This window comes from Cynocephalus volans, chromosome 2 (genome assembly GCF_027409185.1).
Source record: "Cynocephalus volans isolate mCynVol1 chromosome 2, mCynVol1.pri, whole genome shotgun sequence".
Lineage (NCBI taxonomy): Eukaryota > Metazoa > Chordata > Mammalia > Dermoptera > Cynocephalidae > Cynocephalus > Cynocephalus volans.
Window position 1 is genome coordinate 70,777,643 of NC_084461.1, and position 22,001 is coordinate 70,799,643.

At 37.6% G+C, this 22,001-nt stretch overlaps 1 protein-coding gene across 4 annotated transcripts in view; it reads left to right on the forward strand.

Moving 5' to 3' along the window:
* The window catches only part of VCAN (versican), a 97,598-nt gene that overhangs the window by 70,013 nt on the left and 5,584 nt on the right, over positions 1–22,001 (forward strand). For all 4 annotated transcript variants that reach the window (XM_063086464.1, XM_063086466.1, XM_063086465.1 and 1 more), the window contains one exon: positions 15,154–15,298. In XM_063086464.1, the coding sequence (XP_062942534.1) occupies positions 15,154–15,298 (145 nt within the window). The remainder of the gene's footprint in view (positions 1–15,153; positions 15,299–22,001) is intronic.

Genomic DNA, 22,001 nt, shown 5'->3' on the forward strand with positions numbered 1-22,001 from the left:
TGATATTGGCCAGTTAGGTTAATAATGTTTGGGTATGGGATGAGTCCTTTTATATTAATTTGTATGTTAATTTTAATTCCTTATATATTAATTTCAGTCAAAGATAGAAAATTTTGTTTTTATTAATTTAATTTTAAGAACATACAACTGAAGGATTCTTTCTCTATATTACAGATAGTTAAAACTGCTTTTTATCATTTTGTTAATGTATATTATATAGTATAGGCATTTAATGAGTTTTCTCTTGTTAAATGTATACTTCATTCTTGTGGGATAAATTGGGTTTCTGCGATATCCACTGTTAAGTCTACCTCCCACAAATTTTCCCTTACAAATTGCCCAGTGAAAAGCACAGGGTTTTGTGAGCTGACATCTGTATACAGAAGCTAGAATGCCCAGGACTCAATGGCCGATTCTGGTTGGTACTTGTGCCATGTAGATCTGGGCCATGACTTATCTCACAGTCTACTTACTGTCTGGGTCTCTGTATGTTCCAGCCCTGAGCCTAGAATAGCTGCACTTGGCTAAGTGGAGTGGATGAAAAGTCTGCCAGTTGCTACCCACTGACCCGACTGAGCCAAGTCCCAGTCTGTTTCCAATCTGTTGTCGGTTATGTAGAATTGATTTGTACGTTTTCATTCTTAGCATGTATGCGTGTTACTAGATGTTTATTCTGACTTCTCCATTATCAGTACAAGCTCTTCAAAGCAGAGCTTCTTTCCCCTACTTGTTATTTCTCATGGTGTCTAGGATAAAGCCTTATCCCTTCTCCTTGTGAGCTTGGTTAATGAGACTGAATATTGGCTTTTATCTGGCAGCTATGTGAGGCCTGTAAAATATCTTTGGGAATTTATCTTCCCGGCCAAGTGCCGCACAGGTGAGCTTGACTCATCAGATGTCATTATTCCACTGTGTTGAAGCAAAGCAACTTGATGATTTTTTTGCCTGTGTCCATTAATTTTTAATTTCACACAAATACTGTGGAAAAGAATAACTTAATTACCATTTCCATAGTCTGGACTGATCCTAATAAGCTTGGTAAATGAGTGAACATTGCACTTCATCAAAAGAGAAATATTGCTGTTCCTCTGAAAATTTCAGATAACAACCTGACATACATAACCATACAACATAAACAAGATCTCTACTCTTAATTCACCCTTTTACGTGAAACCTAAGGATCATGGAGCGCACCCTAGGTGAGGACCTCAGTTTGAAGAAGGCAGCAAATAAAATATATGAACAAGGAAAGTTTATCAAAGAAATGACAGAAGTAAACCCAGAAAGAACTCTGACAGACCCTTGATTTCTTCTCAATTCACTCTTTGTGTAAAATAAGTGTGCTGAGGAATGCCCCTTAACTTTGAACATTTTGGAACAGAAAAGGCCATCTGCCTAACAGCCTGTCTCCCTCCCATTTGACTGATCTTGGGCCCACTTTTCTGCTTTTGTACCCACCCTTTCCTCTGTCCCCTTCCCTTCTGACACAGCCTAGGTGTCTCAAACACATTGGTAGTTCTTTCCACAGTCACCATCCACTTAACAGGTTCCATATGTGTGCAGGCCTTTGAATAAAATAGCTCCCCTTTGTTTCAGTGTTTACTCCAGCTTTCTTGCTTTTGAAAATATTCCTCATAGTTACTAAAGTCTTCATCGGGGAGAGCAGTATCTTCTTATACTTGGAGATGGTGTTAACTTGACTGTGTGCAGTTTTAAGGACTTTGTTTATGTTTTAGAGTGATTTCTCTCTTCCGCTCCCTCTGTTTCTCTGTGTTTTGTTTCAAAGATTTATTAGAGCTTATCCATCTTGGGAGGTAGAACAGTATTAAAACAAAAAGGACCTTTGATGTTTACCCTACACTATCTTTTGATATTAGTCTTACAATTTAGTAAAAACAAATGAGATTGTTAGGTCTCAGTTTCAATGAGTCCTTTCAGTGAAATAATTAAACTTTGCTTATAATTAAATTGCAGTAAAATATATATATATATGTACACACACATATTTAACATGATTATGCTTTAAAGCTAAGCTAATCACATGCATATACAGAATTAATGATATTGTTTGGCCAAATTACCTAAGTTGTTCTTGTTCTTCTGATTCTGACTAATTTATTTTGCATTTTTGGCCTCTATAATAGGAAATTGATATCATTAATAAAATGCCAATTATTGTTTTTGTTTGGGGTGTTTGCCCAATAAATTTCACAAAAGTCCACCCATGAAGAAAACTGGGTCTAGCTTACCCTCACAATTTATATAAGAGTTTTTTTCTCTAAACTCTTCCCAGTTTTTTACTTTGTCACTTGGCTTTCCACTAACCAGTTATTCTTTAACTTGACTATTGTTCTCTAACAGTGAAAATTCACCTAGTGCTTTATTAGAAACCCTGACAAGTGACTTCAATAATGAATTGCTTTACTTGTCACCCAGGTAATGTCCTCAAAGACACTAAGTTAAACCATCTAAGTTAAATACACATTAAAGCTGGCAAACCTAAACAAACTTTTCTTATCTAGCTTCTATACTATTAGCTGACTTTTAAGTTCTTTCTTTAACCAATAGTTAAATGAACGGCTAGTCAGAAGTGTTTTCTCTCAGATCTGTTTTTCAGTGCCAGTGACCTTCTCCTTTCCTGGCTGTGAACTCTTGTTACTCCCTTCTTAAACTCCTTCAATGTCTTCTAGTTACCTTTCGTATAAAATTCTAATTATTAGCAAAGCAGACAAAGCCCACCAACTCCATCTGCCACTTCCTAAGCTATAGCATCTGAAAACTCTCACAGCTCGTGGAATAAGCCATGACCTCTCCTTCCTGCGGGGCTTGGTTTATACTCGCCCTACTGCTTAGCTTGTTCTCACCACTTACCTTAATTTCATTTCATAAACATTCAGATATCCTGCACAGCCGAGAGTCTCCTTCTTCCAGGAAGCCTTCCTTGCTGGCTGTGACTAAGAGCTCCTTTTGGGTGCTTTCCCAGCCCTCCTGTCCTCTTCCAGTCCTAGCACAGACCCCTGTGGTGTTGACTTCCTGACACTGAGCTCTCTGAGGCAGGGATGAACTTTCATCTCTATTGTTTTCAGCACCTAGCAGAATAGTTGACATAAAATGCATGCTTAATAAAAGTTTTTAAATGAACAGGTGATAATCAGTTTTTAAATGAACAGGTAATAATCAGTATACATACATTGCTCAGCCAACTCTCTTTTTACCTTGACATGACCACATTAAGTCTTTCAGCTGAATCTCTTTGTGATTCTTTCTTGTTTGTCTAAATTTAAAGATTTCATTCAAAGTTGTACCAGTACCATTTTCAAATGTGGTAAAAAGAAAAAAAAAGTTTCTCAAAAATAGAAGTACATAGCTGAGCATAATGCGTCTTACAAAAAGTATTAACCCAAAGGAAACATTTGTTTCTACTGGAAATGATGACAATTTTGCCTGTTGTTGTCCTGGAAACACCTTTGTAGTAAACTTTGGATGTTAGAAATGGAAAGCAAACTTTCAGCCTCTGCCACCCCTACATGTTTTAATTATGTTAGGGCAGGTTTTCTATGAAGATTTAGGAAACTAACAATTACAAAAAACTTTGAAGGAGGATTTTTTTTTAAGATAGGTACATGGTTAGTCAATATATTTTCTGAATAAAAATGACTTTAAAAATACATTTATTTTATAAATGAATATAAATTTATTTATTTTTCATAAATTTATATCCAAAATGCAGTGAAACAAGCCAAAGGAAATATCACACCTGCATGTTATCAGTTCATTTTACTTTCTATAGATTTCTTGGCCAAGGATGATTTGGTTGCCTAAGGTTGGATGGAGATTCATTTATTCATCCACTGGGCAAGGCTGTTCATTCAAGCACAGAGGAAGCCAGACATAGGAAACATTATGGCATTCAAATTTCTCTGTCTACATACTTCCTGGTGAAATCATTTTCACAACTTTCTTTTCAACTAAGGACTATAGTGTGACCATGGGACAGCACAATTGAGGAGATATCAGAAACTCTCAGGTGCCCTAATCACAGTACTTTGTGTAATGCACATCCCTAACAAGTGCTTTAAAATCAAACCGTGGGTCTCAAAAACTTAAAACTGTTACCATCTTGCTCCCTCCTCTCTTTGATGCCCAGGAATAAGACCCTTAAGAAGGGGTTTCTCTCTGACCTGCTCTGCTCCTTTTTCTCTTCCCTTCACTGAGCCCCCCAGTACCACCATCAAAGCTCACCCATCACCACTGGGCATCAGAGGTTTCCATGGATCACAGGTGGTTTCTTCAAAGGAAAATGTCACCTTAGATGGCGACGTCCAGAGGTTGAGGACCGAACAAAACTGACAATCTCATTCCCTTTTAAAACATTGAGGAACTTTTAGAAGATTTGATTTGTTCTGTAAAAAAGCCCTGATTTATTCTTAAACATTTTAAAAACACACATTTTCTACATGCCCTTCATCACTTTTACTCCTGTCATCTCTATTTCATCAGTGCTCAGAGTTGGCCCACCTTCAGGCTGCTGGGCTGGGCTTCCTGTGACGTAGTCATGGCCACCACCTTCTCACTCTCCAGTTTACTGTGGGGAGAAAACAGAGGGACTTTCTCTGTCCTGCATTTATCTGAATGTTGTCAGGAAGTTCTAGAGCAAGTTACTAAATCACAGATCTATAAACGTCTTATTTTCTAGCTCTAACTGACACATCTTGCCCCTTGATAGTTGTGAAAACAGACTACAAAAGGCAAATTGATAGGATAATTAATTGTACAATTAGCCTTTTGTACTTAAAATCCCACTTAAAAACATTTCTGGAAGATAACTGAATTTTGCTGCCTTTTTTTTTTCCATTTTGATGTTTAGTCAAAAATTTGGCAAGCTGGCACACCTAAAATTTCCAGCACCCACTCGCCTTCCTCTGCCAGTTGATTAGAGTCGATGCCTGAGAATGGCCAGATTGGTGTGGATTTTAGTTTAAATCCAGAAGCCCCATTTCTTCAGTCTGCAGTGTGTCAAGCAAGGTATTGTGAGAAAAACCAGCTTTGAAGAAGGTAGAAACAATAAAGAAATAGCCCTTAACCCAGGAAGAGACTCTTAAAAGGGACAGAGAAAAGGAGTAACAAATCACAGGCCATCAACCATTATTCTGTTTCTGCAGGAATGTACTGTTATTACCCTTTTATAAGCACAAAATTTCCTGCATCTCCCAGACGTTTTGGACATTGAAAAGAGAATCAGGACTATTGACTAATTCTGGTGCTTTCTAAGCTTGTTTGCAGGTTTCTGCTCAATTAAAAGGATTGCTCATGATTTGGCAGAAAACAATGCAAAACAAAACCCCCACATCAAAAACTTAAGTTTTACGTTTTCTACCTGAAAATCTTAGAAAACCTTCTATAAAATATTTACAGATGGATGCGTGTGGTGTGTGGTGGATGTATGTGAAGCTGTGGTATGGCATTAGCTCCAAGTCAAATGCCACTTCTCTGTGAACAAGTCACACTGCATATCAACATTAATTTGATTATGTTAAACTTCACAGCCTTCATTGTATTAACCTAAAAGCCAAGGAAAACATATGCTCTTTCCTCATCCTTTAACACATTACTCTTGAGTGGAAGAATTCTCAGATTCCTTTCTGCAAAGACCACTTGTGTTACAGTTTTAATTTAATCTGAAATCGAGAACTGGCTCTTCTAATTCTACATGCAAGATATTATGAGTCATAGAGTAGTTCTCGAACGTAAAACTCTCCTCTCTACTTTGCCTTTATTAGAGTTCTGAGAGCTAGCGATGGATTGAACTGGAAGAACAATATTTACCCATCAGTAGACACTGGCAAATCATTTCATAATTGACAAAATTATTTTTTTTAAAAACTTATCAATGCACTAGTTCTTTCTCACTGATGCTTTTCCAACAGTGTTCTATGAAACTTTAAAATTATATGCAGACATTTAAATTTAATTGCTAGTTAGTTTAAGGCAATGCATAACCATGGAAAAGGTTTTAAAAAAATGTTGAATAGTTTTTTGCAGTTTCTCCTTGCATTTGGATCGTTAGCACTTCATGACTGAAGACCTGTGCAAACAAACTTGCAGTGAAGGAGCCCAGTGGCACCATTTATCATATAGATTAAATGCAAGTTGCTCTGCCTGAGGCCCCCTGTCTCTCAGTGGTCTCACAGTGAGAGTAACTCACATCCTTCTGAAAATGCTGTTGATAATTACTGCTTTGTAGGGCAGTGAGATCATGCTATTACGCAAGATTAGTGCTATACTCAAGAGCCGGCCAGATTGTCTCTCCCGCACAGAGGTTTGCCAGCTAGGAAAATCATGGGCATATTGCCACTTTAACAACCACCAGGAGACCCAAGTTAGTTTTTCTTCCCTTTCGCATATTCATGTTTGTAGGATCCAATTCCAGGCTGCCAGCATAGGGTAGTGACACAAAAACAAACGTCCCTTTCTCCTTTAGAACAAAGCTGCTCTTTTCTTTTCCTTTAAAACAAAAATAAGGACCCAGACCAGGGTAACCTTAAACAAGTACAAGGATCAGAGTGGGTGTATCTCTACCTTGAAGGGAAGTCATTTGTCTCTAACAAGTTAAATAAAACAAAGTTAAATGTACCCCACGGACTGCAAACAAATGCCTGTTGTGTACCCCAGCCATCTGGGGGGAAAAAGTCATTTTAAAGTTACCAAATGTTTTGATTTCTGTAATAAGTAGTCCTCATAGCCTCGTTTCAGATAACCGTTTGACCTGTTTTCTGAAAGGCTGGGCTAACCCGGAGTGGTTATTCAGAGTTCGTTACTCAGTGAAAAGATGGTTTCTTATCAGCAAGTATTTCAAAAAGGTACCTTTCCTCTTGGGAAAGTATTTTCTATTTGGAATTTGCTGTTATACTTTGGTGGTTATCTGCTTGCCCTTGGCATCCATCGACTGTACTTGGATTTAATTTTGAAGCTCTGGGAGTACAGCGGTGGCAGTATGGTCCTCCCAGGTGATAAAAGAAGTTTGGATACAGAGAAGCCTCATGTTTTCATAGCTAATCTAGATATGTTTTTACCTGAAAACAAGCTCTGATTCACACTGCAGACATTTCGTGTGCACAGGTGTTTGTTTATGATCTGCCCTGTTCTGAGGATTTCAGGGGAATGTTACAGATTTGGCTCTGCTTTGGATGTAACTTCACCACTGATGTAAATCATCAGATAATTTAAAAAGGAAAAATGGAAAATAATGAGCTATGGTAGATAAGCATTTTAGTCAAACAGAAAATTCAGATTATAGCTACAATGGCCTGTAATGGAAGAAAGCGATCAGAATGGTAAATACTGTTCAGCTGAGGCCCCACTTCTAGCAAAGTGTTCTCTTCATTCCTTCCCTCACAAAACTGGGAGGACATATCACAGATAATCCTTTCATCTTTTTTTGACATATGGAGTAAAAGATCATGATTTAGGGGGAATATTCTAAGTCCTGTTTTAAGTGATTTGTTAATTCATAATATAATGATGGATATATATCACCACCTAGTGGTCATATTATATTTTGTGTTTCAAAACTTCACATTCCCAGAACTTACCCAGATCTATGCAGGTATAATATTCTCTGTGAATTAAATTCCTGTAGCTTTTAGTAGTTTAAAAATTTTAGTATGGATTGCATGATATTGCAAAACTGAAAATTATATTTGAAAAAGATGATTTTTCAAATGCAGTGTGAAGCTAACGCATGTCACATGCTTAGGAAAATCCTAGCAACAAAAGCGAATATTAGGACCGATATTTCCTGTATCTTCACTTTATACACAGTAATAAAACCCAACAGAAAGTTTTCTTTGGCTCGTTTTCTTGGCAGGTGAACCTAGAGGGATTTTGTGGTTGTTTTTGGGTTTTTTTTTTTATAAAAATGTTTTTACTGTGAATTAAATTAGCAGTGTTTGGAGGAAGTGAGGGTAGGTGAAGAGCAGTGATTGGACTGTTCAAGGAAAAACATTCCAAATTATAATTTGAAGTTTATTATAATTGTGGAGAGAATTTACTAATGTATTATATATCATAGCATGGTTTCACTGGACAAATGTCAAAAGTGATTTTTATCAATGGGATGTCTGTGATTGTTCATGCTTGGCAAAATACATAATCGTCCCAAAACATTGTCTTTAATTGGCCATTCAAAACAAAAATTAAATTATAGTGAATTTTAAAGAATAAAAGGTGACTGCATCTAAGCTGAAAAAATAAAGCTAAATATGTGGGTAGATGGATAGATAGAACAGGCACTTGGCTATTAGAGATTCAAGATTTGTAGTTCCAGCTATTCATGAAAGATCTTGAAGATCCACAGTATCAAATAATTTGGACTTTTTTGCTCAGGCACAAATTTGAACTGAACCCTATGGCTGTCAAATGTGTAAGAATTGTTCAATTAGCTCTCAAGTCTGTCCAATGGACAGCTCAGTTTTCCCATCTCAAGGGGTCTGCTGCTGTCTGCTGACCATTTTGGTTCTTTTCTGCTGTGTTTATGGCAGGAACTTATCTGCTACACAGTTCTGTGTGAATAGGTGCATTCCTAAAGGTCTTAGATATATTTCCCCTAGTGCCAAGAAGTGCTGTGTATGTACGGGGATGTGTGTGTGTGTGTAAGTGTAAGAGAGATAGAGGGGGGTGTAAATATCAAATTTATGACACACAAAAAAGTAAACTTCAATTTCATTTAGCGTCTATCAAAATTCTGTTTTCTTTTTATTTATAGTGTACCATTTAGGAGCCAGTAGAGAGGAAAAGAAACCAAGAGATTCTAAACAGAGTGCCTGACTCCTAAGGGGAACCAGTGCTCATTGATTATTCTTTGTAGTTGGTTGACCAAGTTAGGCAATTGTAAAATCTCAGTTAAAAGAAATTGAAATGGGTTCAGTGTTATAAAGAAGGACTGGTTATTAATTAAGTTTTTAAAAGAACAGTTGCTCTTTAAACTCCTCAGTCTTAAGACGATGGTAAAAGGGATTTAAAAATAAGCTTCTTTAATGTTCTAGAAATACTTTGACCTTATATCTTCAGGGTTTTAATTTTCAAATTGATATTCTCTTTTAAAGACTTCTTTAAAACTCTTGGTGTGCAAAAAACATTTTGGAATGTTGCGTGGAGGGGTAAGAGTAAGTCATTCTGTGGTTCAACCACGTTTTTGCTGCAGCCTACCGTTCTTACTACCTAGCTGACTACACATTTCCTCACAGACAGATTTGCTTCTATATGTATCACATAAAGGACAACTGCGATGTGACTGTCACAGCAGTAACTAATCCTGGATGGCCTTATTTTTTGTTTTTTCTTTAACTGAAAGCAGTTCTCAAAGCTGAACCCAGCAAAGAAAAACAAGCAAACAAACAAACAAAAACTCCTGGTTTATTTCTAAGCCTTGTATATTTCTGAAAAAATGCTTTTGTTAACCTTAACAAAAAGCCAGTTATCCATAATTGCCTAAGGATAAGGTCAATTAGTTACATTACATTTTTATCATTAGTTTGTTTTGTTCATGCTTGTGATGCTGCTTATCTGCTGAGATTTTAGGACCATTGATTATGGCCAAGTGCTGTGTATTTTCAAAGATCATCTGGTATCTCTGAACAACGGTTGGGACCTCCTAGACACTACATAATAAGAGATTCACCTTGAATGCATGTAAACCTCATCTAAATTAAGGAGATTACTGATAACTTTCAAAAGTAGAGACCTCTCCCCACCCAACACTATTTTTTTTCCCCCAGTACGTTGATTGAGTCAAGTTGGAGACTTGCAAAGAGCTGGGAAGGAGAGAAATGGCTCTCCAGCCAGTCTGAGTGAGAAAAATTAGTCAAATCACTCTGAAATCTGTGCATCCGGGGTCGCTCCCTGTGGGTTAAGAAGGTTAGCAGGTGGGGAAGTCATGTTCATTGCAAAAGACCTGCAGAACAAGTCTTTTCTTTTATGTTAATGTGAGACAGAAATAAATTTTTGACAACAAAGTAGAGATTATTTGGAGCAAATAATCTAAGCGTTTATAGTTTAATAGACTTTGATGAGTAACTTCGGTCTTTGAGTTTTTCCTCTCAATGCTAAGACTGGTTTGCAATGAGTTCTCTGGTTTGTGGAGGCAATTTTCATGTGAGACCATATTTATTAGCTGTTGGATTTCATCCAGGGTTTTTTGAATCATTTTATTATTTTGGCAGCTGATTTGCTTGAATCCAATTGGGGGGAAAAGAAAGTGAAAACAATAACGAAAAAGTGACTGAATCCAATTTAATTGAAATGGTTGTCTTTTTTGGCACATTTTTTATAGAGACAGAGAGCTGGTCATTTAATTTGGATTCTAAAAATAAAGTAATTTTATCATATAATACACAGCTTTAGGCAGTTTTATACTAGGTATAAAATAATTTTAGCAAAATGCAAGAAAATTTTGTATCTGAGTTGGCTTTGCGCTACATCGACTATTTGAGTTTTATGTTATCGTTTCCTGTACCATCAGAAGAGAACAAAGGTGCAAAGTAATGTTAGGGTTTTCTTTTGGGCATAGTAGTGATCTAATTCTTGTTTCTGGTGAGGCAGCAAGAGTTTGGGATTTGGAATGGGGAAGATGAGTCCCTGAGGCACAAACATGCAGAGGCATGACCAGCATTCATTGTTTTTGAAGGGGTTAAAATGAATTTCCCCAACCCATGCTGGCTTTTAAAAATAATTCTTAGTTTGCCCATCCAGCCCTAGAAAAGATCACCTGGGATGTTTACTCCAAGTGTGGAGAAAAAATCCAGATGGGAGGTGGTAAGTTTTTCTCTGCTCATTCCAAGAATCTGTATTTCTGTGTATGTGACACACTGTATGGGAGAGAGAATCTATTACATTCTTATAACTCAGAATGGATTTCCTGAGGATTGATTTCTTCCTAATGTTTAACTTTAGTGAACAAAAAATACATTATTAAATTTGAAGTCAAAGATTTATTTTTTATACTCTTTCTCCCTGTAAGTAATGTTAAATAAGGCTGTAAAGAATTTAGGAGGAAACAAAGAAAGTTGTTCGGAAAACTAGAGTTTTCTTTGCTAAGTCAGTTTGGCAATAATATGGAGCAAAATCAAAGCATCTTAGCCAAGATAAATCTGCACGATGGAATTATCAGATATGAGGTAATCATGTGACATGCCTGTGGGTATCAGACATTCTTGTAAAAACCACAGAGCTAAAATTTGGTGCTGCACCACTAAACCTCAGCTTTGCCAAGCAGCAACAGCAGCACACGTTTTAAATCATTTCTGCAAGCCAAATGTGATTCTCACCAAAGACAATTAAATCTTTTACCAGAGGTCTGAGTCTGGCCAATTTAAGCCCTGCGAATCACTTCAGTGGCGTGGAATCCAAATTTCCTTTCATTGTGAAAATGAGATGGTATTGTTCAGATTAGGAGGTAATGCCAGCTGCAAAATACATGACAGTGAAGCGACTTTGGTAATTTGAAGTGATATTTGTTGAGGTTAGATTAAAAAGGGATTAGCTAAGAAATCTGTGAGTCCTTTCTGATAAATGCATAGATCATTTTTACTGACTAGAAAAATAATTCGTGCTCATTCTAGAGAACTTGGAATATATGTAAGAATATATAGAATAAAATTATCTCTCATATCAGTCACATATAAACTTCATAAGATTTTACTGCATTTCCTTTTGGTCTTTTATATACATGCACATATACACACAGCTGCATCTGAGAGTATTGTACAATTTGAATCATTTATATTTTAATATTTTTGCTATTTCCCATTTGCTTATATGGTCTTCAAAAACAAAGTATTTAATGATGATATAATATTCCATTTGTCTGGCTAAATCATAATTTATCGACCATATGTTCATCCTATAGATTGTTTCCCATTTACTGCAAGTATAAATAAAATTTTACATAAAACATTATTCACATCTCTGACTTTTTTAGGATAGAATTTTAGAAGTAGAATTATGCGGTCTAGGTGCAGGGACTTTGTGAGGCCCTTGATATACGTCACCAGCTATTTTTCAGAAACGTTATTTTCTTCCACTGGCTATGTCTGTCATGGCCTCTCTCATCTGTTATTTGCTAGCAGCAAACAACATTTTTGATTAGGAGCAGGTGTGGGTTGGGAAGAATGAAACACCCTCTGTGGTTCATTATTTCTGAATATTAAATTATTAAACAACATCAGTATGTGCCAGACATAGTTCTTGGCACTGAGGATATAGTAGTAAACCAAGAAACCAAAATCCTGTCCTCAATAAGCTTACATTCTACTACGGAGGGAAATATAATAAGTTATATAGGATATTAAAATGTAGTAAGTTTTATAAAGAAAACTAAATCAAAGAAAGGAGGTGGGCAGTGTGGGTAGGGGCAAAGAATGAGAGAGTATTGCACAGTTTACACATACCATTGGGATGTTGCAAACATTTCCACTTTTGAGGACATTCCTAGTTTCCTGTAAGAGATTACTTAGAAAGTATTGAGCTCCCAAATCCAAATTAAATACTTGGGGAACTCTGGAATCTTTGACCATAAAAAGTATTAAGTATAGATTTTTGTTTCAATGAATTTCTATTCCTTTGTTATTTATTTTTATCCTACTGTAATTCATCTAGTTATATATCAGCAAGAGGCAGAACCTGACTTTTATATCTCTGCTCTGTTGCTTACCCATTAAAGGTAAGTAGCAGAAACGAAACGATTTAGAGTGTAGAGGGTGAGGGATGATAGGAGAAGAGAAGGAAGCAAAGAGAAGGAAAATAGAGAAATAATTAGAAACCCAGTTCAGAGCAAATGCCAGTTCCCGGTTGCAGGGAGACCCACCGAAGAGTGCCCTGGTGAGGATGGTGCCTGTGCACCCTCCCCAGAGCCATCCGGGGGGTAACTTGGTGGTACCATTCAGGCTACTAGAGTTGGATTTAATTTCATCTCATTTCTAAATTAGGTTTTCTCCAGAAGAATAAAAACACCCTTCATTCTGTATTTTGGCAAAAATGCAACTTCATAAAGCTTCCCCTGGTTTTTGGCAATTTTATCCCTCTTCAAAGACTCTGTTTTACATAGCAGGGGTCGCTTGTCTCCTGTCTTAATTTTGGCATGATGGAGACGGAGGGAAAAGTAGAAAGTTTTCAAACTTTAGGTCTTGTTACAAATTATTTTATCAAAAATATAGGTTTTTACCATATTTAAAAGTTTTAAAAGCCACTTTTTCTGAGAAGAAAAATTACAGACACTCTCTAGTGTATTAATGATACTTTTTCATGCTTAAATCAGAGTTTATTGGTATATAAAACTCCTTTTCATAGATAAAGGGATACTTTGAAGATTTTATTGCACCATGTATATAGATTAAAACCACAAAAGGAAACATTTGGAATTGAAAACACAACTAGCCAAGTACAGTACCTTGGTAAATAAAAAAGTGAAATGGGTCAGACATATTATACATTTTAATGGGCATAAAAATAACCATGGTGCAGTTGGGAGTGAGTAAATAATAGGAGTACCTTTTTTTTTTTTTTCTGCATTTTCAGAATTGAGAATGATTGTTTTAACTCTTACTTACATTTCTTTCATTCTCTGACTTTATCTTTCCCAAATAAAATCTCTTAACTCATTGTTTCAAACTATAGACTTATTTTAAATTTAATTCAAGGAAAGACTGTAACAGATCTGTAAGACCTGAAAAGATGGTCATATTAGCCAGTGTCAGATACATCTGAATCTGTATTTCTACCATAGTAAGGAAGATTGTTGCCACTAGTCTTGTTAGTGCTGGATATGGTGGGGTGTGAGAATAGGAAAAGTACAGTGGGAAAGTGATACTCAAGTTGAGCCAGAAAGGCACTGAACAAACAAACTTGTCTCATATCATGTAATAGTTAAGAGGACTCAAGGGTAGGAAACTGGTTTCCTATTTATAGTCCAATATTTTCATCTCGGAACCTTTATTATTCTTGAATAGGCATAAGGACTGTGTTTTTCATATGGTTATTGATTGCCATGGAGACAGTGTTTTAAAGTAACAAAGAAATGAGCTTAAACCTGAGAGTCCTTGGTGCTTAACATCTCTCAGGTCTAAATTATTCCCAATTGAGCTGGATTGTAGTAAGAGATAATGCATATCAAGTACCTAGAAAGGGACTCATCCATTATAGATGCTAAATAAATGGCATGTATTACTGTGATGGAAGGCAAAAGATATTTCTGGTTATGTATCATTGCTTAGAGTGGGGAATCAATAGATACCATTTAAGATATAAAGACAACCATAGAAAAACATCAAACCTATAAAATCTTTTTCAATTATCTGAACATACATCATACAAGGAAAATAAACATTATTCATAGTAAGATATACTTTGAAAGCATATTTTTATATCAATATTCATAAATTTGATAAATGTTGCTATTAAAAGAAAACAACTTCCAGATTAGATTATAAAGCAAAACTTATCTCTATGGTTCAAATGAAAATCATATCTAAAAAAATATAGTCTTGAAAGGTTGTATATAAAGTGAAGCATAGATATATCAGATAAATACTAAAAATAAATATTGTAATATCACCACTTTTTAACCAGATGAATTTAGATTAAAAGTAATCACATTAAATAAGACAAAGAAAGATAATTTATAGTGGTAAAGATAAGAAAAGAAAGACTACAAAATTCTTCTGCACTATGATCACAAATATATAAAATATGTGCACATAAGGGCTGGAAGAAAATATGATAGATTAGAATGATGAGATAATGACTTTTTATCTGTAGTTCCGCTTACATTACAATTAATAACATAATGACATTTCTTACCTTGAGGGTTGATTGTACATTTAGGAATCTAGAATAACTACACCAAAATTCCTCAGTGATATCTCATTGCCAAAGAATAGACATTTGTTGAATAAAGACTATATATATATAAATATAAACACATATATATCTTCCTTTCAGAGTTTAAAATTCTTTTCCTTTACCACCAAAATAATTTCAGCTGTGTGGTCCAACAGAAATTTTTGCATCTATTGCCATTAGATTGTGATATAATGCCACTCTTGCTCTTATGTTACTCTTTAACTATCAGGCAGTTACCTTCTCTCTCCATTTTTACAGCAATATGAGAACTGGAGGCCCAACCAGCCAGACAGCTTCTTTTCTACAGGAGAAGATTGTGTTGTAATCATTTGGCATGAGAACGGCCAGTGGAATGATGTTCCCTGCAATTACCATCTCACCTACACCTGCAAGAAAGGAACAGGTAATGATTACCCCATTAATAATATATACTTAATCTGCACGTCAGTTGTCAAGAGAACTGAGGAAAAATAAGCTTCATTCTTTGAGAGAAAAACTAGATATGTCATGTACATCACCTTATTGCTCTAGAATATTTCACTCTTCCAATACAATTGATAAGTTTCTTTTCAGTAATATCTTCACCTTAGATTTCAGGTGCTTAAGATAACAATATGGCATATAGGTAGGAAAACTGCATAGTAGTTTCTTTAAGAAAAAGTGCTGCTAGCCCAAAAGCCTGTAGACCTGTTTATTTTGATGAGAAGAACATTTTAAAAAGTTAGTTCTCAATAGTTAAAATAGTTAAAAAGATATATCTTAAAATAACTTGGGTTTTTGGCTTTTTGAAAAAATAAGACCTGGTACCGTTTGGCCAGTGTTCAAGTATGTCAGTGCTTTGAAGTACTGGAGCTGAGAACCACGGCCTGCCTCAGTCGGGGCTGCCGTCTTCAGTTTATTGCAGCCCTCATACAGTCCTTCCTTTGTTTTTGCTAACTGCCTGGTCTCTGTAGGACTTTGAGTTTTTCAATCATTACTTTAGAAGCTTAGTTTGTGCTTATAAACCATGGAACAAAAATGTTGTCCCTATATCTGTAGTTAAATCATGGAGTGCAAGTGCCATCCCTATATCTGCAGTTAAATCATGGAATGCAAGCGCCATCCCTATATCTGTAGTTAAACCATGGAACAAAAATGCCATCCCTATATTTGCAGTTAAATACCTTCAAAATATGATAAAACAAAAACATTCATGAGTTTCAAGATGGCGGCGGCTGCGGCGGCTGGCGCGGAGTAGCTGAGGTGGAAAAGGTGGCCACTGGGCCTCAGGCAGCCGGGAAACTTGTGGACCTTTCTCTGGCCATCTCTTAAGGGAGGACTGCTGCTGCTGGCCGGTCGTGGGGGCTCAACGCCACTTTGCCCCCGGCAGGAGAGGCTGCCTCATTTACAGGCAACAGCTGTGAAGTGTGGAGCAGGAAAAGAACTGATTCTTAGCTGCAAAAGCGAGTCTTGAAACAGGGAACACGGCGCCAGGGCTGCTGTGGATGCAGCCAGGATCCCGGAGGCTGGGGCCGCACTGAAGGCGGCCAGCTGCCCTATCCAGGATTCGAGGTTTCAGGCCGGCATTAAAGAAGACTCCTGGGAGCGCCCGAGCGGCGCCGGGACTGAACAGCCTGAGGCGGCAGCGCCGAGAACACGGAAGGCAACAAACCAGAGACAGAGCGAGCGCCCGACCTGGCACAGCACTGTGAGTGATCCCTGGCACAGCTCTGTTCGGGGGGTGGATGCCCACGCGACTCCCCGCCTGCACCACCAGGCCACTCACTGCCCCGGTGCTGCCTCCATTTTCCCAGGTGCGGGCAGCTCCGCCCTGCTCGGCCATCACTGAGCCCATTTGCTTGGCCTGGCGCGGGGCTTTCCGGACCCTGCGGGCCGACCTCCTCTCCCACTCCCTCCATGGTTCTCTGGCAGGGCTGGGGGTGTGGGGCGTCCCGACCAGTTTTGGGAGGGTTAGGAAGTACGGGCGGGCCGACTGTCACTCCACCACACCCTGGACTCCGGCCCGGTAAACTTCCTGTTACTGGGAGGCAGATACCATCTCTGCGACCACCAGTTTGGAAAAAAGCCTAACGAATTTCTGGTTGGGAATAGTGTGGTAGGAGAGTTCCCAGGTCTGCTTGAACCTGCCGGAGAGCAGGCTGCAGGCGGGCACTAGACTCGGTTTATACCGGGGGGATACAAAGGTGAACAAGACCCGAGAAAGATCTACACAGTGCTACAAAGGCACCCAGAGAGACTGGTCGTCTGTGCCTAGCAGAAACCTGGTAGACTTCCTGGGCGAGGCGGTGCTGAGCAGGGTCTTGAAGGCCCAGCTGATAGACGAGGGGTGCAGAAGACACGCCCCAACCCAGCACAGTGTGCACAGAGGGGGGAGACGTGCGGCCAGGGAGGCGGAGACTCGACAGAAACCACACACCCGGTGGGGTCGCCACTGCACGATCTAACAGCCTGGGCCAGAGCACACTGAACGGGGAGAAGTCCTGTACAGAAAGTGAAAGCTCAACAGAGATCACACACCCTGTGGTACGTGATCCACCAGCCCAGCAGAGTACAAGCTGACCAGAAAGGTGGATCCCCGGAGAAGCCCAAGACCCGAGGCAACCACACACACAAGCCACTAGAGGCCAACTGAGCAGTCACGGCGGGAGCCATACCAAATTGGCAACCACAGCAACATCCTAGTTAGTCATTAGTCTTAAACTGGTGGACTGTGAAACCCCCTGCCACAATGAATAAACACCAAAAAAAAGACACCAGAAATACAAAAACTCAAGAAAGTACACCACCAAAAGTTAATAAATCTCATACTCTAGATCCTATAGAACAAGAAGCCCTTGAAATAACTGATAAGGAATTTCGAGTGATAATTCTAAGGAAACTGAATGAGATACAAGAAAACTCAGCTAGACATCATGATGAAATGAGGAAAAGTATACAGGATCTGAAAGAGGAAATATACAAGGAAATCAATGTCCTGAAAAAAAATGTAGCAGAACTTGCTGAACTGAAGAAGTTATTCAGCGAAATAAAAAACACAACGGAGAGTTTAACCAGCAGGCTTGTCGAAGTTGAAGAGAGAACCTCTGAACTTGAAGATGGGCTGTTTGAAATAACACAAGCAGACAAAAAGAAAGAAAAAAGAATCAAGGACATGGAAGAAAATCTGAGAGAGATATCAGACAACCTCAAGCGCTCAAATATCCGAGTCATGGGTATTCCAGAAGGGGAGGAAAATGGAGATTCCATTGAAAACATATTCAACAAAATAGTGGCAGAAAACTTCCCAGGTATAGGAAAAATCACAGATCTTCAGATCCAGGAAGCTCAACGATCTCCAAACGTATTGAACCCAAAAAGGCCTTCTCCAAGACATGTCATAGTCAAATTGGCAAAACTCAGAGACAAAGAGAGAATCTTAAAAGCTGCAAGAGAGAAGCGTCAAATCACCTATAAGGGAGCCCCAATCAGGTTAACATCAGACCTTTCATCACAAACCCTAAAAGCTAGAAAGGAATGGGATGATATTTTCAAAATACTAAAAGACAAAGATTGCCAGCCAAGAATACTCTACCCTGCAAGGCTATCCTTCCGAAATGAGGGGCAAATAGTATATTTCTCAGACAAACAAAAACTGCGGGAGTTCACTACCACAAGACCACCCTTACAAGAAATCCTCAAGGGAGTACTGGGTTTGGTTCCTGAAAAATAACTACCACTGCCATAAAAACCTAAGAAAAATCTAAACCCGCTAGTACAATAAAAATGGCATTCATGAAGAGAAAACAAGCTAACAAAAACACTATCTACAACCTAAGGAACCAACAAACAAAGAAACCAAACAGTAAATCAGAAAGCAAGGAACAAAAGACACCTAAGACAACCAAACAACCAATAAAATGCTAAGAATAAATCAACACCTTTCAATAACAACTCTTAATGTTAAAGGCTTAAATTCCCCAATTAAAAGACACAGACTGGCTGACTGGATCAAAAAGCAGGACCCAACTATATGCTGCCTACAAGAGACCCACCTCACCCATAAAGATTCACACAGACTAAGAGTGAAAGGATGGAAAAAGATTTACCATGCAAACAGAAAAGAAAAACGAGCTGGAGTGGCTATTCTTATATCTGACAAAATAGACTTTAAACTAAAAACCATAAAAAGAGACAATGAGGGACACTACTTAATGATAAAAGGACTGATCCATCAAGAAGACATAACAATCATAAATATGTACGCACCCAATGTTGGAGCAGCCAGATTTATAAAACAAACTCTATTAGACCTAAAGAAGGAAATAGACACTAATACCATAATAGCAGGGGACCTGAACACTCCACTGTCAATATTAGACAGATCATCTAGGCAAAGAATCAGTAGAGAAACACAAGATCTAAACAAGACTCTAGACCAATTGGAATTGGCAGATATCTACAGAACATTCCACCCAACAACCTCAGAATATTCATTCTTCTCATCAGCACATGGATCATTCTCCAAGATAGATCACATATTAGGTCACAAATCAAGTCTCAATAAATTCAAAAAAATTGGAATTATCCCATGTATCTTCTCAGACCACAATGGATTAAAACTAGAAATTAATAACAAACAAAACTCTGGAAACTATACAAACACATGGAAATTAAACAGCATTCTACTTAATGACATATGGGTCCAAGAAGAAATCAAGCAGGAAATCAAAAAGTTTATTGAAACTAATGAAAACAATGATACATCATACCAAAACCTGTGGGATACTGCAAAAGCAGTATTGAGGGGAAAATTTATTGCATTAAATGCTCACTTCAGAAGAATGGAAAGATGGCAAGTGAACAACCTAACACTTCACCTTAAAGAACTAGAAAAACAAGAACAATCCAATCCTAAAGTTAGCAGACGGAAAGAAATCATTAAGATCAGAGCAGAACTGAATGAAATTGAAAACCAAAAAACAATTCAAAAGATCAACGAATCAAAAAGTTGGTTTTTTGAAAAGATAAATAAAATTGACAAACCATTAGCATGGCTAACAAAAAAAAGAAGAGAGAAGACTCAAATAACAAAAATTAGAAATGAAAAAGGCGATATTACAACTGATTCATCTGAAATACAAGGAATCATTCGAGACTACTATAAACAACTATACGCCAACAAATTTGAAAATCTGGAGGAAATGGATAAATTTCTGGACACACACAAGCTCCCAAAACTGAACCGTGAAGACGTAGAAAATTTGAACAGACCAATAACAATAAAGGAGATTGAAGCTGTTATCAGAAGGCTCCCAACAAAGAAAAGCCCAGGACCAGATGGATTCACAGCAGAATTTTACCAAACATTCAAAGAGGAATTGACACCGATTCTTTACAAATTATTCCAAAAGATTGAAACGGACGCAAATCTCCCAAACTCATTCTATGAAGCAAACATCATCCTGATACCAAAACCAGGTAAAGATATAACCAAAAAAGAAAACTACAGGCCGATATCCTTGATGAATATAGATGCAAAAATCCTCACTAAAATACTAGCAAACAGAATACAGCAACACATACGAAAAATTATTCATCACGATCAAGTGGGATTCATCCCAGGGATGCAAGGTTGGTTCAACATAAGCAAATCAATAAATGTGATACACCATATTAATAAACTCAAACACAAGGACCATATGATCATCTCTATAGATGCTGAAAAAGCATTTGATAAAGTTCAGCACTCATTCATGACAAAGACCCTCTATAAGTTAGGTATAGAGGGAAAGTATCTCAACATAATTAAAGCCATATATGCCAAACCCACTGCCAATATCATCCTGAATGGGGAAAAGCTGAAAGCTTTTCCTTTAAGAACAGGCACTAGACAAGGATGCCCACTCTCACCACTCCTATTCAACATAGTGTTGGAAGTACTAGCCAGAGCAATCAGAGAAGAGAAGGAAATAAAGGGCATCCAGATTGGAAAAGATGAAGTCAAACTGTCCCTGTTTGCAGATGACATGATCCTATATATCGAACAGCCTAAAACCTCTACAAAAAAACTGTTGGAATTGATAAATGATTTCAGCACAGTAGCAGGATACAAAATCAACACACAAAAATCAGTAGCATTTCTTTTCTCCAATAGTGAACATGCAGAAGGAGAAATCAAGAAAGCCTGCCCATTTACAATAGCCACCAAAAAAATAAAATACTTAGGAATTGAGTTAACCAAGGAGGTGAAAAATCTCTATAATGAGAACTACAAACCACTGCTGAGAGAAATTAGAGAGGATACAAGAAGATGGAAAGATATTCCATGCTCTTGGATTGGAAGAATCAACATAGTGAAAATGTCCATACTACCCAAAGTGATATACAAATTCAATGCAATCCCCATCAAAATTCCAAAGACATTTTTCTCAGAAATGGAAAAAACTATTCAGACATTTATATGGAACAATAAAAGACCACGAATAGCCAAAGCAATGCTCAGCAAAAAAAATAAAGCTGGAGGCATAACACTACCTGACTTTAAGCTATACTACAAAGCTATAATAACCAAAACAGTATGGTACTGGCATAAAAACAGACACACTGACCAATGAAATAGAATAGAGAATCCAGAAATCAACCCTCACACTTACTGCCATCTGATCTTTGACAAAGGCACCAAGCCTATTCACTGGGGAAGGGACTGCCTCTTCAGCAAGTGGTGCTGGGATAACTGGATATCCATATGCAGGAGAATGAAACTAGATCCATACCTCTCACCATATACTAAAATCAACTCAAAATGGATTAAGGATTTAAATATACACCCTGAGACAATAAAACTTCTTAAAGAAAACATAGGGGAAACACTTCAGGAAATAGGACTGGGCACAGACTTCATGAATACGACCCCAAAAGCACGGGCAACCAAAGGAAAAATAAACAAATGGGATTATATCAAACTAAAAAGCTTCTGCACAGCAAAAGAAACAATTAAAAGAGTTAAAAGACAACCAACAGAGTGGGAGAAAATATTTGCAAAATATACATCTGACAAAGGATTAATATCCAGAATATATAAGGAACTCAAACAACTTTACAAGAAGAAAACAAGCAATCCAATTAAA